At 38.5% G+C, this 18,155-nt stretch overlaps 1 protein-coding gene across 23 annotated transcripts in view; it reads right to left on the bottom strand.

The window, feature by feature from the left end:
* The window catches only part of RBFOX2 (RNA binding fox-1 homolog 2), a 255,042-nt gene that overhangs the window by 57,442 nt on the left and 179,445 nt on the right, over positions 1–18,155 (bottom strand). For all 23 annotated transcript variants that reach the window (XM_006170295.3, XM_006170300.3, XM_006170299.3 and 20 more), the window contains one exon: positions 16,568–16,792. In XM_006170295.3, the coding sequence (XP_006170357.1) occupies positions 16,568–16,792 (225 nt within the window). The remainder of the gene's footprint in view (positions 1–16,567; positions 16,793–18,155) is intronic.

Here is an 18,155-nt window from a genome sequence, read left to right as displayed (position 1 = left end):
TATTTTATACCCCCAAAAAATCAAATATTAGGTCACCGGGAAAGTCATGATGTATTTTTTTTTTTCTATGCGAAAATGCATTATGACTCTTCCAACAACCCAGTAGAAAGCTCATGGCTAAAATACCTTGAAATGCATGTAAAACTTGGTGTGTTTATATATGTGTGTGCCATGCCTTAAAAACTATAGAGGAGCAGTTCCCGAAGGATAGAATGTCAGTTCTTTAGTATTAATTGGTATTTTGTGGGAGATAGGTTTCATTCATGATCAAATAAATTTGGGGAACACTGGATTTAAAAAAGTTAATAGGTTTCTTGTGAATATCAAAGATACAGGACTCGTATTTATCTCAAAGCACGTATTACACATACCATTAATTTACTCATTCGTTTGTTTGTTCATTTTTGCAGAGCAGGCGAAAAAATCCACTTTGAAAAGTACTGCTTTTATCAATGGATTTTAAAATATGAGCTCTGAAAGGTATGAGGGAGTAAAATGGCAAAAGAAAAAAGATATAATTGAATGGCTTGTTAATTTCTATTGTTTTAAATGTCAGGGACTGCCTTTCTTTGAAATGGAACATTATATCCTAACAGCATTACAACTAATATTTACTGAGCATATACTATGTGCCAGGCATCATCCCAAGTATCTGAGAGCCATTTTTACATCTAATTCTGAAAACAACCCTATGAGGAGGAGGAGCGATGATCACGACTTTTACAGATGTGCAAGAGGAGCACTAGGGTTAACAATTCCTTTATGGTTACACAGTCAGCAAAATGAAAGTAGCTAAGTAAGAGTTGAATCAGCTTGACCTAACTTCCAGGGCTCAACCTCCCTAAACTTCAATGGTGTACAATAACAGTGTCTTCTTATTTATTTTTAAGCAGTTTTTTTTTTTTTTTTTTTAAATTTCTTCTATAAGGAAGAGACAGACAGTGTGTTTTGATTCTACGATCCATCGTCAGCTTCTACCAGTCCCGGATCATGGGCATGTGTGTGCCCAGTGTGTTCAGGGAGGTCTCTGGACGTGAAGTCAGAATCTTTCTGTGTGAGTCCTCCACACAGTCTGCACTAACATCCAGACTCTATAAACAGCTTATTTTCTTTAAATTTAGTTTTTCCTTATAATATTTTGGAAAATGTGTCAGGTGCTTTTCATTCACTTTACAGTACCCTAAAAAAATAGGAACTAGGGGCCAGCAGGTAGTGTGGTTATTAATATGCTGGACTTCCACATGGCTGACTGCAGTTCAAGTCCCAGACCTGGCAGTTTGCTTTCTTAGTCTCTCTCTCTCTCCCTCTCTCTGGTGAGCACACATGCCCTATAACAAATTAAAAAGTAATGTAGATAAAATAAAATAAATTAATTTGAAAGCCAGGAATTACAATCCAGGTTGGTTCATCAGCTAGATTTGTTAGCACATGGTTATTTACTGATGCTAAGTGTATTTTGTAGTGCTAAAATAATATACAGGTTAAGAATTCTTTATCCGAAATGCTTGAGACCAAAAGTGTTTTGGATTTTGGGTGTTTTGGGATTTCAGGATATCAGTATATACACAGTGAGTTATCTTGGTTAGGGGATCCAAGTTGAAATACTCAAAATTCATTTTTGTTTCATATACATACTTTACACATGGAACCTGGAAGTAATCTTATACAATGTTTTGTATAGCACTGTTTTGACTATGACCCTGCACATGAGGTCAGGGATGCAATTTACTACTTGTGACATCATGATGGTGCTCAGAAAGTTTTAGATTTGAAAGCATTTTGGACTTCAGATTAAGGCTGCTCAAACTGTACTAATAAAACATTATTTGGGGACCAGCAGATGGTGTAATGCTTACATCACTGGGCTCTCATGTAGTTGACTGTGGTCTGACTCCCAGACCAGTGGCTTAAAACTCACACCGGGCACACGTGTATGCATGCCCAAGATCCCGAGAGTAGAACAGAGGAGAAGGGATTGCAGAGTGGTCATCCCCTCTGGGGGTTATTTCTGGCTTTCTGTCTCTCTGGTAAGTGACAATGACCTATAGCAAAAATCTCTTAAAAAAATTATTTTATCTAATATTATCAACACATTTTTTGACACAGAATTTAATTTACATCTATCTAGAACAATTCCTTACTTAAGGAAAATTACTTTTAGATTTGTTTTAAAGAGAAATGCATAAGCATTTCTTATGTGTCATTTGAATATGACTACAATAAGCTAAGTTCTGAGAATCTAATCCTGTTTTGGCATTTAAATGTAAGTGAACATTTTTCAATAAACTAGTAATTCAGTTTCTTCAGAAAATATGTAGTTTCACTTTTTTCAGTGGGTCAAGGTGCCATAGAAAAGAATTATAAAACTTATCATTTGTATATGTAACCTGATCACATACTGATTATCAGTATCATATTGCTCTACAAAAACCATATCAAGTGACTTACTTTTTCTAACCAGGCACAAGAATTACACAAAAACTGTAAATAAGATATATAGTGAGATGCACAAAGATGACCTCAATTCTTAAAAACTTTATGCCTAATCTAATGACTCTGTATTATTTTAAATGTGTATTTCAGAGTGAGAAATCTCATTAGAGCTGAAGTGTCAGTGGAGGCTAAGATGATAAGGCTTTCTCTCCTCTCTGAATGCCTTTTATTTTTTTTATAATTTGCATGGGGAAGCAAGATAAAAAGCACTTGACTGAGAGAAGATCTCCTAAGGTCTAGCTCTGTAACTAGCCAGTTATAACCTTGCTCAAGTTACTTAACACTGCTGACCTCAGCTGGAAAAGGAAGGCATAATTTCTTTATGTTAATTGTCAGATGGTGTATGTACTTTCTAGAGACAGAGAGACAAAGAGAGAAAGAGAGAGAGAGAAAGCACCTCTCAATGGATGTGATCAGGCCATATCCCTTCTCCTCCATTTCTCCACCCTGTTGCAATCTTGGACACACATGCAAATGTGCCTAGAGTGTTTTTTTTTTTTTTGTTTTGTTTTGGAGAGGTTTTTGCTATAGGGTGCGTGTGCTCGCCAGACAGAGAGAGACATAAGAGACAGAAAGCGAGAAATCACCCCCTGGGGGCATGGCCATGCCACAATCCCTTCTCCTCCATTCTCCTCTTGGGCACGCACACACACATGCCTGGCATGAGTTTTAAGCCACTGGGTCCAGGAAGTGAACTGCGGTTGACTACGTGGGAGTCCAGCGACATAGCCATTACGCTAACTGCTGGTCCTGAGTGTTTTCAAGTTGCAAGGCCATGTGAGATCCAGCTCCCTTGACAGGCTACAGAGCCAGCTCAATAATTTAAAAAATCCGTTTTAAGTTTCAACTTCAGTGTTTGTTTGTTTGTTTGTTTGTTTGTTTCTTTTTTTTGAGAGAGGTTTTTGCTATAGGGCATGTGTGCTCACCAGAAAGACAGAGAGAGACAGAGAGACAGAACGAGAAATCACCTCAACAGGGGGTGTGCCACAATCCCTTCTCCTCCATTCTTTTCTTGGGATCTTGGGCACGCATGCACACATGCCTGGCTTGAGTTTAAGCCACTGGGTCCAGGACTTGAATCATGGTCGACTATATGGGAGCCCAGCAGTCGACTACATGGGAGTCCAGCCATTATGCCAACAGCTGGTCCTCTCAACTTCAGAGTTTGTAATAATAGTTTATTGACTTTAAAAGACAGTATATTTATGGAAAACATATTGTCTTACTGACAATTTGGAAAAAAAACAATAAACATGTCCCATAAAAATCATTATTACTTAATGATTTGTGCTCTAAAATGTGAGAACCGTAAGAATCAGTAGAGCAAAGTGTTGCTAGTTTTAGCAAAGTTTTAGTTTCTTTTGGGTGGTGGGTGTAAGTAAAGGAATGCAAGAAAGAAGTGACAGCCACAGAGTTAGCAATATTAACAATGTTCTGAAAGGGAATCTCGCATGAGCCAAAGGACAACTTTCTTTATTCAAAAATATCTAAGCTTTGGGCCAGCTGGTGATCTGGTGGTTAAGGCACTAGATCCCACAAAGTCAATTGTGCAGCTCAAGTCCTGAACCTGGAGGCTTGAAAAAGACAAGAGGTACATGTGTGAGCACACCCAAAATCCTGAGAAGAGAATAGAGAAAGGACTATGGTGTGACCATCCCCCCTTGGAGGGGATTTCTACCTCCACCCCCGCCCCCTGCCTCCAGCAAACACATGTACTCTATAGCAAAACTTAAAGGAAAAAAAAAATCCATGCCTTATTCTAAGAGTGGTTTTCTGTGGCAACTCTTGCATTGTCAAGGCAAACTATAGATTCCAAATGAATCTAGCTTGAAAACTGCCAACTGGCATCAAAACTCTGGAGCTGATAGAGACACATCATTATTTAAGGGTACAGTGATAAAAAATGTAGTTTTCTTTCTTTTCTTTTTTTTTTTTAGAGATTATTTCTACAGGGCATGTGTGCTTTCCAGAGAGACAGAGACAGAAAGCAAGAAATCATGTGGGATGTGGGGAGTGGCCATGCTGCGATCCCTTCACCTCTATTCTCCCCTCGGAATTTTGGGCACACATGCTCAGTGAGTTTCAAGCTGCCGAGTCCAGGACTCCAACTGTGGTTGACCACGAGAGTTCAGCACCTGAACCACTATACCATCTGCTGGCCCCAAGAATGTAGATATTTTATATAGGCTCAATGTACTTTATCTTTTATTACTTTAGAGGGAAAACAAGAGCCTCTCTTAGAAGAGAATGGCTGGATGAATGCGTTTCTTTTTGGAACTACAACTATTAATGATACCTACTGCAAGCCAAAGGTACTATAACCCACCCATTCACAATGTAACAGAAGGACTTTGGCCTCATTTTCCCATTATGTTCCAGAAGTCTATCTTTGGACAAATGGATCCACTCTAATGGGCTACACTTCTTGGCTAGGTTTTAGAGGGTCATCAATTTGCAAAGCACCTTCAACTATTACCAGAGAAAGGAGTGAGTACTTTCAAGCGCGAGTAGAGAAGGGAAAGAAAAACTGACTTCAACTCTGGAGAAAGTACAAAGCCAAAAAATATGAGGAAGATGGGCAATAAGAGGTCTGAGTCATCTTTATTCAGAGGTGTGCTCGAAGGCTGACCAATGAGGAGGGTTAGAATGCTGACTAATAGAGTTAAGGCAAAAAAGGCAACTTAGCCAATTCCTCAAACCTCTACTTTTGAAACATCGATAACTCTCTTCAACTATTTCAAATAATCCTTAACTCTTCAAAGTATAAAATTCTAAACTCTTTGGCCTGGCATTCGAAGTCCTCTACAATTTAGCATTATCGCTTCAGAAGAGCCTTCTGTTTCAACTAAACACACTATGCTCAGATCATCACGCTGTAAACCATAAACTTATACCTCCTGTGTGTATTCCCACCTCTGCATGGAAACCCCTTCAAGTCTTGAAACATTAGTAAGGATCCAAAGAGCTTTTTGTTTCAGTGGATTACGCACTTTGTCATTTACTATATGAGAAATTAAAGATGAGAAGTCTTAAAAGTATTTTAAAATTAATTTTAAATAACAATAAACCCATTACATGTTAATATAAATAACATATTTTTATGAAAAATTAGCTCTATTTTCCAAAACATAATAAATTTAGTAATAAGATTGGTGATTTCAGGGCCGGCAGGTGGCGTAGTGGTTAAGGGCACTGGACTCCCACATGGCCTACCGTGATTCGAGTCCCAGACCTGGCTTGCTTTCTCACTTTCTCTCTCTCTCTCACCCTCCCTCGTTCCCTCCCTCTCTGATCAAATTAAAAAAAAAAAGATAAATAGATAAAATAATTCTCTAGAAAAAAACAGATTGGTCATTTCTTTAATATCTGCATTTACTTTGTTAAAATATGTTGTTTTGACTGAAGTACATGAAGAAAAGTCTGGCCTCACATGGAAAAAGGAGAAATTATACCTTTCTCAGATAACTGGATAGCCCTCTTGATAATACACTAAAACTTGACAGGTGGTAGTTTCTTAAAGGTTAATAGCAATGTTGAATCTGAAACTTTATCAATGAACTTTTCATACTTTATTATACTAAAAGTCATTAGACACTCTTAAACTCTGCATGAATATTTTACTCATGTACAATTTTGTAATATTAAATACTAATCATTTGTAAAATCTTAGTTGAAGAGCTCTTCCAAATGTCAGTACATTCTATTATACAGCACCTGTTCCCCCTCCACCATCATATTTGTTAATAATGCCACTGATCTCCTCAGAAAAATCTTTAGGTACTGAGAAGCTCTCAAGCTCACATTAGAGAATAGAAGTTTTTAAAACTTCGAATCTTTGCAGAAAAGCCTGAATTTTATCAATGGAAACAAATACTGTCATAGTATTCTTCCCTTGAAGAATGATGAGCCTACTTCATTTTGAAGAAAATGTCAGATACCTAAATCTGAATACCAATAGTTTGTCCATTCTTACAAGAAAAAATTGTTGCTCCATGAAAAAAAGCAACTAGTTCAGTCTGCAGCTCAACCACAGAAGGGCATTTTCTTAAAGCAATGAAAGTATTTTGGAATGCACCGCAAATGCTTTATGAATACTTTCATTTTGCCATATAAGAATATAAAGAGAACATGTACTCAAAGGCAGAGAATTAATATGAATATATTTTTCTGCATCATCAAGGACATTCTTAAGTGAACCTGTTTTTTCTTTGTTTTCCTGCGAGTTCTTGACAATGAGGAATATAATGACCACCAGTGACACAGTTTGGTGCCATTGATTTGATTCATGCTGAGGAATCAACGATTTTCCCCACCATTGCTTTTGCACTGATTGCCAAAGTCAATATAATGAAAATGGCAGGTAATGCTGTAGTATTATAATGAAAGTAGCTTGACCTTGCAGCCCTCTTGAAAGTCTGGGAAACTGCCAGTGATCTGTGGACTATACTGGGAAAACCACTGCCACAGAATTTTCTACAATGTTCTCCACTCCACTACCAGCTATGCATTCAGGTGTATGGAAAGCAGTACTACCTGCTAAGAATATCTCCTAATGAGCCTGCTTCATTGTACTCTCTCCCTCTAACACTTACTTATCTATATTTTGTTTTTCTGCCTGAACTTCTACTGGTTCATTGAGGGCAGTTTACATTTTAAAGTATACTTAGTCCCGTAGGCACAGTAATAGGCACATAACAATAGGCACATAACAATTATATAAAAATATTGTTATAATGACAGTAACAATATAATTTATGGGAAAGAATGAAGGCTATGGGAGCCAAATAACCTGTGATTAAACCCTTACACTGCCACTTACTAGTCGTGTGATCTTGGCCAAATTACTCAATCTCTCCCTACCTCAATTTCTTCACATGTTAAAGCAGAGTAATAACAGTACATATTTCACAGGACAGTTGTGTTACTTTGATGGTGATATACAAAGTGCTTCAAACATACCCAGCATAGAATATGCATTCAAATGTATTCGTTTTGTTGCTGTTACTATTAAGTAGCTATTGCCCCGTCTATGACATTTTTTTTTAATTTAAGGAATAAGACTTTGAAATTAAAAGAAGTAGCTCTAATTTTATTTTCTTTTTAAGTTTATTTCATGAGTAAAGTGGGAAAAGGGGAGAGAAAGAGAGAGATTCAGAACAGCACTCTGGGGTCTTGATGCCATGATCCACCCTCTGTTCCTGTTAGTCAGAACCATGGCCATATGTATGCCCAGTGTACTCAGGAAGGTCTCTGAATGGGAGCCGGTAATCCCTCATGTGAGTCAGCCTTACAAAGATTTCCATTTTACCACTGTACTACTGTCTAGTCACTCTAAATTATGATTTGGAAAGTGTGTACAGGGAAATAAGTGTTTTTATTTTTCTCACTATCCAGGTAGGAAAGCCTTCCATTAAATGAAAGACTTGGGTTGGCTTCATAGCCTAGCAGTTGAGTTGGATCCCACATGGCTGACTGTGGTATGGATTCTGGTTCTGGTGGCTTGAAAAACATGTGTGTGTGTGCATGAATGTACAAAATCCCAACAGGATGAAGGGATTGTGGTGTGACCAAACCCCTACTGGGGGTGGCTTTCTCCCTCTCCCTCAGTCGTGGACTCCAGGACCCTTTGGCAATCAGTCAATCAATCAATGAAAAGAAACTCGGTAACATGTATGTCTCCTAAGTAAACAATGCCAATATGTCAAACTAAGAAAGAAAAAATTCACATTATGTAGGAAAATGTTGAGAGACATTTTAACTCTATGTATTTATGACTAACATTTTATCACTATGAATCGATCGTAAGTATATAACTATATCATTATAATCCACCCTCTTCCACTAAAAAGCATTTACTAAATATCCTAATGTACTAGTGGGGATGATAAAAAGGGGGCAAGTATTATGTGAATATCACATCTTTAAGGAAAATATAATCCAATGCATAGTCAGAATATGTATATAAATATAAACCCATCTAAAAATGACTCACGAATACTTGTCTACTTCAAATTCTTTGATTATTTATGCCTGCTGTCACTTAGAAAAATATCTAAACAGAGAGCAGTTGAAGTCCTTTCTTCTCTGCAGGCAGGCTCAGCGACAGCCAGTCCAGGAGGGAGCTCCTAACTGCTAACTCTTTTGATAATGCACAGGATGGGACCAACTCACTGTCAAAACAAGCTTTCACCTTAAGAGCAGACTACGCTTCCAGTTAAATGTCAAAAATCAGTTTCTAAAATACATTTTAAACATAAAAATTCCAGATTTCAATGCGTAGTTCTCATTTTTGTGTTTGTCCTTTTTCCTTTGCTCTCTCCATGAACAAAGTAAGATTATCCTACATAAATAAAATCTACACTAAAATGCAACTGTAACTCACAGTAACAAAAGGCACAAATAATACAAATAGGACGACTGATTTTAAAGACTCAAGGTGGTTAAAAGTAATTAACTATTTAAACAAATAATTTCCAAAGCATTCCTAATTTATTCTCACTACAACACTGTAACTCAGGAAAGGCATTATTAGTTTTATCTGATACATGAAGAAACTGAAACTTGGAGGTAAAATAACTTATTCAAAACATAATTATTATAAGGATGACAGAATCTTTCACCAGTCTCCTATTACACTTACCTGATCAGGTGTATCTTGTGTATGTATCCTCTGCCTTTGTAATCTTCCTTCCATTCGCCATCTTCTGCATACCCATTGCAACTCAGAACCACACTACTGAACCCAAGCAGGAGACTTTCCTAACCAGTCTCTCTTCACCTCTACTCTGCCTTGGGTTTTTGAAAACTTGTATACACAGGGACCAGCAGTTAGCGTAATGGCTATGTCACTGGACTCCCACATAGTCGACCGCAGTTCAAGTCCCGGACCCGGCGGCTTAAACTCACGCCGGGTGCATGTGTGTGTGTGCCCAAGATCCCAAAAGGAGAATGGAGGAGAAGGGGTTGCAGCGTGGCCATCCTCCCTGGGGGGTGATTTCTCGCTTTCTGTCTCTCTGTCTGTCTCTGTCTTTCTGGCGAGCGCACGTGCCCTATAGCGAAAATCTCTCCAAAAAGAAAAAAGAAAAACAAACAAACTTCTATACACAGCAATAGATCAAAATTCTAGAACACAATTCTGCTCACTTCATTTCCTTGCTCAAAACCTTCAGTAAAGTCTGTATTTCTCACCTGACATTTAAATACTCTTCCCAATTTGCACTCAACTAACATTTCTCCCACTTTATTTCCCACCAGTCCCCAGCAAATACCCAAAGCTTCATTCAAATGGAAACCTATGCTTTTATCCAAAGACTTTAAATTAAAATATCTGAATTATTAGAACATTTTAAGAGACATATAAGAAGGCAGTAAAAGTTTAACAGAATAATCTAAATGTTGTCAAATCTGAGTTTAATTATGTATGGCTCTACTGCCTTGCCTCACTCACACACACACACACACACACACAGCTCTACTCTTACTTCTCTCACACACATGCACACACATGACTCTACTGCCTTGCCTCACTCTCACACACACACACACACAGCTCCACTGTCTTGCCTCTCTCTCTCTCACACACACACACAGCTCTACTCTTACTTCTCTCACACACATGCACACACATGACTCTACTGCCTTGCCTCACTCTCACACACACACACACACAGCTCCACTGTCTTGCCTCTCTCTCTCTCACACACACACACAGCTCTACTGCCTTGCCTCTCTCTCTCTCTCTCTCACACACACACACACACACAGCTCTACTCTTACTTCTCTCACACACATGCACACACACAGCTCCACTGCCTTGCCTCACTCTCACACACACACACACACACACACACACACACAGCTCTACTCTCTTACTTCTCTCTCTCTCACACACACACGGGTATATTGCCTTGCCTCTCACATACGCACACACACACGTGGCTCTACTCTCTTGCTTCTCTCTCTCATACACATGGCTCTACTCTCTTACTTCTCTCACACACATGCACACACACGACTCTACTGCCTTGTCTCTCTCACACATATGCACACAGACACACATAAACACACTACTTTCCAAAGGTAAATGGCTTCAGAGCAGTGAATTCACCTTCACATTTAAAATGTATAGTTGTAAAAAAAGTAAGAGTATCTTTCAATCAGATTCCTAATAATTTCTCATTTTAGACTACTTCCTATAATTATACAACTTGTCATTTCTGTTCACAGGTGCAACTCAAAGGTACAATTTTTCCAATTTCTCTTCAGCTATTTTTAGCACTAAAAATTAAAAATGTATAGATTCCTATTCTTACTTTGGTATTTCTTTAGGAAGTCAAATCACTGGACATGCAAAATTGTTTCTATAGTGAACAGTTTCCAGCATGAATGAGGAACTTAAATCTTACTTGTATTTATGTATATTAAGAAGTAGAGCATTGCCTTCATCACTGTCTTTAAAAATACACAATCTGTGGTTCTGAAACAGTAGGAAATGGTGGCAATATAGGAAAAAGGAGAAAGAGAAATAGAGTGATGAGGAGAGAGGAAGTGAGTAATTGTAAAATGCCATATAATTATTCAGGGAAGGGACATATTCTAGCTATGACGGTGTGAATGGGTCAGTGAATCCTCTCTTTAAAAAATAAAAAGACATTAAGAACATTGGACAAAGTTATCAAAATCTCTTAGGGTTTTGGAACTCAATCAAAGGTTGACAGTAAATAGAGAAATTTCCTAAAAAAAAATAATAAAAAAATTGCTGGAGCTTAGGATAAGACCACAATGTACCTGCAAACTTTGTGTCTTAAAATTTAGTTTTATCAGGGTAGGGTAGGGGCCATGAAAACCACAGAGGGGCCACAGAGTGCAAACTTGACCCAGGGCAATGGGGGCTAGGGCGGACAGAGGGGTGGGAAACTAGAAAACCCACAGCTTTGTCAGGCCAAAGTGGCAAACCTGGTAGGAACCTAACAGGAAGAATATAGTCCTAGTTTGAGGTTGTGGTCTGACTGGGGTGAGCGATAGACCAGCAAGAAATCTAAAGGAAGCCTTAGGAAGAACAGAGTCTTACTTAGGAGGGCTAGGTATACTCTCCTCAAATCCCTGGAAAGCTGTGTAAGTACATGGCTGAACAGTGAAGACTTGAGAGTTCTCAACAGCAAGGAAAACCCAAGGCAGGTTTAAGAACTCGCAGACCTTTGAATGTACTTCCCAATCCATAGGCAGCTGTATCTATAGAAAGTAGAAGCTCTATGAGCTCCAAGAGCTTGAATAAAATCTCTGTTCTAGTCACTGACTGACCATTCAGTTATGGAGACACAGCAGTGACTCCTACCCAAGCTAAAAACTAATATAGATAATCACTAAGCAGAAACAGCAGTGGTCACATACTGTGCAAGAATCAGAATCCACAATTTAAGTATGAGCCAATTACTAAACACACACACACACACACACACACACACACACACCTCTCAAAACTACGTAGCACTTGAGAGTCACCATAATGTATTAGTAAATTGACCATTTTTTTTTTTAATTATGAGACATGCAAAGAAATAGAAAAGTATAATACAGATTCACAAAAATAAGCAGTTAACTAAAGAGTTGTTGGAAGGCATGACATATTTTTTCATACATATTTTTTCTATGGAAAAATGTGTCATGGCTTTTTCAACAACTGACAACTCAACAGAAACAAATTCTGGCCTAGGTACTAAATTTAGCAGATAACTTCAAAGTAGCAAATATAAATATATTCAAATAATTAAAAGAAAATAAAATGACCAGCAAAAATTCACAACAGAGACATACAAATTATAAGTAGAAATCATAGAGTCGAAAGTATAATAACTGAAATTAAAAAAATCATGAACTTAACAGCAAATTTGAGATGGCAAAGCAAGAATGAATGAAATGAAAAAGAGATTAACAGAAATTATCCAATGTAAAGACAGAAAAAAGAATGAAGAAAAATGAATAATTTGCACATTGTTTAAATTCAGATTAACTTTTAACTTTTTAAAAAATTTGCCAGAAAGCACATGTACTGGAGAGAGAGAGAGAGAGAGAGAGAGAGAGAGAGGAGAAGGAGAAGGAAAAGGAGAGAGGGAGTGAGAGAAAGTGAAATACACCCCCCATGGAGGGTTGGTCATGTTGCAATTCTTTCTCCTCCATTTCTCCTTCCTTTCCAAATTTTTGGCATGCATGCACATGTGCCTGGCATGTTTTTTAGGCTGCCAGGTCCAGGACTCAAACCATGCAGTTGGACAAGTGAGATTCAGTGACTTCAACCACCACGCCACCAGCTGGCCCCATAGTAACTTTTTTTAAAGGAACAACAAAAAAATACCAAAAAACTGGACACGTGTGCATGCACGCCCAAGATCCTGAGAAGAGTGGAGAAGAAGGAATTTGCAGCTGTGGTCATCCTCCCTAGTTGTGCTTTCTCTCTCTCCCTTTCGCCTGCCCTCCCTCTCTCCCCACTCTGTTTCTGGAGAACACACATACCCTATAGCACATTTTTAAAAAATTAAATTACATTAAAAAAAAAAAACATTGTTAGAGAACAACAAGTGTCCCTATATATGTAGTGAGAGGCCCAGGAAGAGAGGAAAACAGGAAAAAAAAAATTTAAGAAATAATGGTCATTACAAACAGAAAAACCATATGATACAGCAATCTCAATCCTGGGTATCTACCCAAAGGACAAGAGAATGCTCAGTCAGAAAAGTGCTTGCACCTTAATGTTTATTACGGCATTATTCACAATTGCTAAGACATGGAACCAACCTAAATGTCCACGAACAGGTGAATGGATTGAAAAAGTGTGGCTCATATACTCTATGGAATACTATTCAGCCATAAAAATCAACAAGACTCTGGTTTTCGATAGAAAGTGGTCAAATATGGAATATCTATTGTTGAGTGAAGCAAGCCAGGCTATGAAAGAGAGATGCCGTATGTCTTCACTTAATATATACTGATTGTCTGTACTCTATGCTAGAGATTAAAGGTTGGAGGACATAAAAGCAGTGAAAATAGTTATGGACACTGGAGACATTGTGGAGGGAGGATGGGAGAGGGGAAGAGTACAGCGAAGGAAATTAAGAAGGAAAAATAGAAAGGCAAGACATTTCTGGGAGACAGAAATGGCTTACTGCCTGTTGATGATAATGTGTATAGTATTTTCAACTGGACTGGTCTGAGGTATATTTTATGTTGGGTAAATTCTCTTTACAAGACAAATGATGTACATTGATCAAATTTTTTTAAATTAAAATAATAGTAATAAATTCTTTTTTTTTTTTTTTGGAGAGGTTTTTGCTACAGGGCGCATGCGCTCGCCAGACAGAGAGAGACAGAAAGCGAGAAATCACCCCCCAGGGGGGATGGCCATGCCGCAATCCCTTCTCCTCCATTCTCCTCTCGGGATCTTGGGCACGCACACACACGCGCCCGGCGTGAATTTTAAGCCACCAGGTCCGGGACGCGAACCGCGGTCGACTACGTGGGAGTCCAGTGACATAGCCATTACACTAACTGCTGGTCCCCGAGTAACAAATTCTAAACATTAAAAAAAGGAAATATGGGGGAACCAGCAGTTAGCGTAATGGCTATGTCGCTGGACTCCCACGTAGTCGACCGCGGTTCATGTCCCGGACCCGGTGGCTTAAAACTCACGCCGGGCGCGTGTGCGTGCGTGCCCAAGATCCCGAGAGGAGAATGGAGGAAAAGGGATTGCGGCGTGACCATCCCCCCTGGGGGGTGATTTCTCGCTTTCTGTCTCTATGTCTCTCTCTGTCTGTCTGGGCGAGCGCACGCGCCCTACAGTGAAAATCTCTCCAAAAAAAAAAAAAAAAAAAGGAAATATGGTAAAAAAAAAAAAAATCCCAATTTAATGAAAAACATGAATCTCTCAAAGTATGACCCCAAACATAATACAAGCAAAAACAAAGAAAGCCCTGAGATAGGCAAGAGAAAAACAGCTCAAGAGGAATGGCAACAATATTAATAGCTGACTTCTCATTTGAATCAGCTGACTCTTATCAGAAGTAAGGGAGGAGTGGAATGACTTTAACGTGCTGGGAGGTGAGGGGAAGAAACTGTCAACCAAGAATTCTACAGGTTACACAACTATACTTCAAAAAATGAACACATGGAAAAAATTCCCAGAGAAACAAAAATACAGCCTGTTTCAAACAGGCCTACACTACAAGAAATATTAAAAGGAATACTGCAGGCTGAAAGGAAATGACATCAGACAAAAACCTGGATCTGGAGAAATATAAAGATCAACTGAAAATGGGGAATAAAAGAACACATCAGATTTGATAGCCAAAATATTAAGTTGTTGAGAAGGTTGTGATGTGTTTTTCTGTGCAAAAATGTATCATGGCTTTCCTGATGACCCAATATATAAAGACTTCTAAAACTTGACAATAAGAAAATGAAGAGCCTAATAAAAAATGGGCCCAAAGCCTTAACAGATACTACACTAACAAAGATATGCAGATAGCTAATAAGCATATGGAAAGATGTTCTACATCATATGTCACCAGAAAAATGAAAATTTAAGCAACGAGATTAAACTACAACTATTAGAATGGCCCAAATGAAGAACACTGACAATCCCAAAAGATTACAAAGATGTGGAACAACAGGAATGCTGGTTCACTGCTTGATGGAAATGTAAAATGATACTCTGGAAGACAGTTTGGTGGTTTCTCGCAAAATTAAACGTACAATCCAGTTACTATGCTTCTTCAGTATTTAGCCAAAGAAGTTAAAACTTAGGTCCACAAAATCCTCTGCACTATTTACAGTAGTTTTATTTCTTAATTGCCAAAACTTAGAAGCAACCAAAATGTCCTTCAGGAAGTGAATGGATAGACTGTGGTATATCCAGACAATAAAATATTATTCAGAGCTAAAAAGAAATGAACTATCAAGCCATGAAAAGACCTGGAGGAAACATAAACGCATATCACTAAGTACAAGAAGACAATCTGAAAAAGCTTCATACAGTACAATTTCAACTATACGATATCCTGAAAAAGACAAAACTGTGAAGATAAGAAAAAGATTAATGGGCAGAGAGTGGCACAGAGGTAAAACGTAAAGCTTTGTGAGGCAACCCCACAAGGGAAGGTCCCTGGATCAAGTCGAGACCTCCCTAAGTACACTGGACATTCATGTATGCCCATGATCCAGGGTTGGCTGGGGCTAGGAGTGGAACATAGCATCAAGACCCTGCTGGGAGTCCTGTCTCTCTCTTTTTCTCACTTATCGAATAACTAACTAAATAAATTAAGGGGAAAAAAAGCCATGTTTGCTAGAAGTTGAGGGGAGAAAAGGAAGAACAGGCAGAACACAGAGTGCTTTTAGGACAGTGAAACTACTCTATATAATATTAGAATGGTGGGTACGTGTAATTATAAGGTATCCAGACCCATTAAAGGTGCAACACCAAGAGGAGCCAACTCTCATATAAACTTTGGGTGATAATGATGTGCAAATATAGGTTCATTAACTGTTAACAAAACCACTCTGGGCTGAGATGCTGACAGTGTGGGAGGTCATGCATAAGTATGGGCTTCCTATCAATTTTGCTACAAACTTTAATAGCTCTGAAAAATAAAATCTTAAAAACACAAACTGTTTAAAGTAATAAGTATAAAACTATATTGTTATATTTCTAATAATATGACAGTAAGAACACCAAGGAGTATGGAGAATGAAGCTACATGGAGGGATCATGGGTTTTTGCAAAACAGATTTTGCAACTAGTGAAACCGAAAGGAGCAGCATACTTCTAAATTCACTTTCACCACTGCATTTACCTTGTTACACTGTCTGTCTCACCCCTAGACTGAAAGCTCCCAGGCAATGACTGTGAACCACAATCCTAAATCCAATCACAATGCCTGAGGTAGAAGCGAAATTATGAAAATGCTATGTAATGGAATGAAAATGCTAAACTCACTAAAAAGGGTTTTCTGGTCTCCTGATTAAAGTGAAGATTTAAATATGGCTGACACATGTCCTTCCATTTCCCACTCTATAATCCACGTACCGTAAGAGATCCGTTCTGTGTGCTAGGCGAGTTACTACTCTGCTCTCCATGGGCTTGCGTACTTCCGTAGAGTGTCAGGTTATGCTCACTGGTCTGGCCGGCATAGTCCTGAGTGTGTGGCACTCCATATTCTGTGGGAATTCCATTCTGTGGAGGTGGTGGAAATGGGATTGTAGTAAAAGGCTGAACCATTGCGTCAGGAGTTGTTGTTGGCTCCTGGTTACCCTGAAACAATGAGCAAGAAAAAGAAGAAAAAGTGACTTTAAATCCTTGTTACAAAATTATTTTAAAGGTGAATATGCAGAATTTTCTGAATATTCTCTCACTGCACGTATCAGATGGAACACGTATTGCCCCAGGATTGGAGAAAATATTAGTTACCTATACGCACACAGATGTGTTTGTAGATACATTCATACACATATCCTGACTTGTGCCAATTTATGATTACATAAATAGACTCACAATCACATTAAAGTTGACCAGATGCCAAAGAGTCAAAAATGTTTCTTTAAGCCAAGTTGTTTTTATTTTTCTTTAAGGGCACCTGTTTTCACTGGACAGAGACAGAGAAAGGGAAAGTGACAAATCACCCCCTCCAGAGGGAATGGGCACACCACAATCTCTTCTCCTCCACTGTCCTCTCAGGATTTCGGCATGCACGCATATGCACGTGGCATCATTTTCAAGCGGCAGGGTCTGGAACTCAACTGTGGTAGGTCATGTGGGAACCTAGTGCCTTAACTATCATATCATAGCACCTGCTGGCCCCTCTTTAAGCTAAGTTTTTTGTTTGTTTGTTTGTTTTAAATAAGTCAGGAAACTTCTCACATAAGATATTAGAGTTGAAATTGGTTTGGGCCATTAGCATTTTCTTTAGGTTACATACTCTAATCTTTTTCCTCTTATTAGGGGGAAACAATCAATTTCCTTAAAATTAGAATTCACCACCATTGGTAGAATGACATGATAAAGCCTCAAACAACATGGACTTACAGACTTTTTAGAGTATTAAAGTTCAGAAAAAAAATTATTAAAAAATTAATCTTTGAATATCAAGATAGTGGTTTATTTGGCTACAAGGTTAGTATTTTTAAAAAATCTAAAATACTATAATTAGGCAAAATCTTCCTAGACCAATAGAATTTAGAAGTGTTTTCCACAATTACTGCTAACATTATTAACAGGCAGGACACCCCTCTGCACAACATCCAGGCATTTATTTGGAATCCCAGCATATGAAAAATATTAATAAGGAATGCTGGGCCAGCCTGGTGGCAAGCTGCAGTTGAGTAGCAAACTGAACTGCAAGTGGAAAGCCACAAGGCTGACTAGGGTTTAGATCCCCAGGCTGGCTTGAAAACACACTGGTATGTGTGCCCAAGATCCTGAGGAGCTAGGAGGGTTGGAGAAAGGGCACTGGGACATGATGAGAGCCTGTCAAGGGTGCTTCCTCCCCTTCCCCCACCTCTTGTGCACATATGCTTTCTACCATAAATAAAATAAACTTTATTAAATTAAAGTTGGAAAGCTGTTAGAGGTTACTTGGCTCCACAGGTTCTCTTTCACTTCTGTCTTCAAGTTCAGA

This window comes from Tupaia chinensis, unplaced genomic scaffold, assembly GCF_000334495.1.
Source record: "Tupaia chinensis unplaced genomic scaffold, TupChi_1.0 Scaffold148234_1, whole genome shotgun sequence".
Classification (NCBI taxonomy): Eukaryota; Metazoa; Chordata; class Mammalia; order Scandentia; family Tupaiidae; genus Tupaia; species Tupaia belangeri.
The sequence above is the reverse complement of the archived record's forward strand: the minus strand, read 5'-3'. Positions and strand labels throughout refer to the sequence as shown.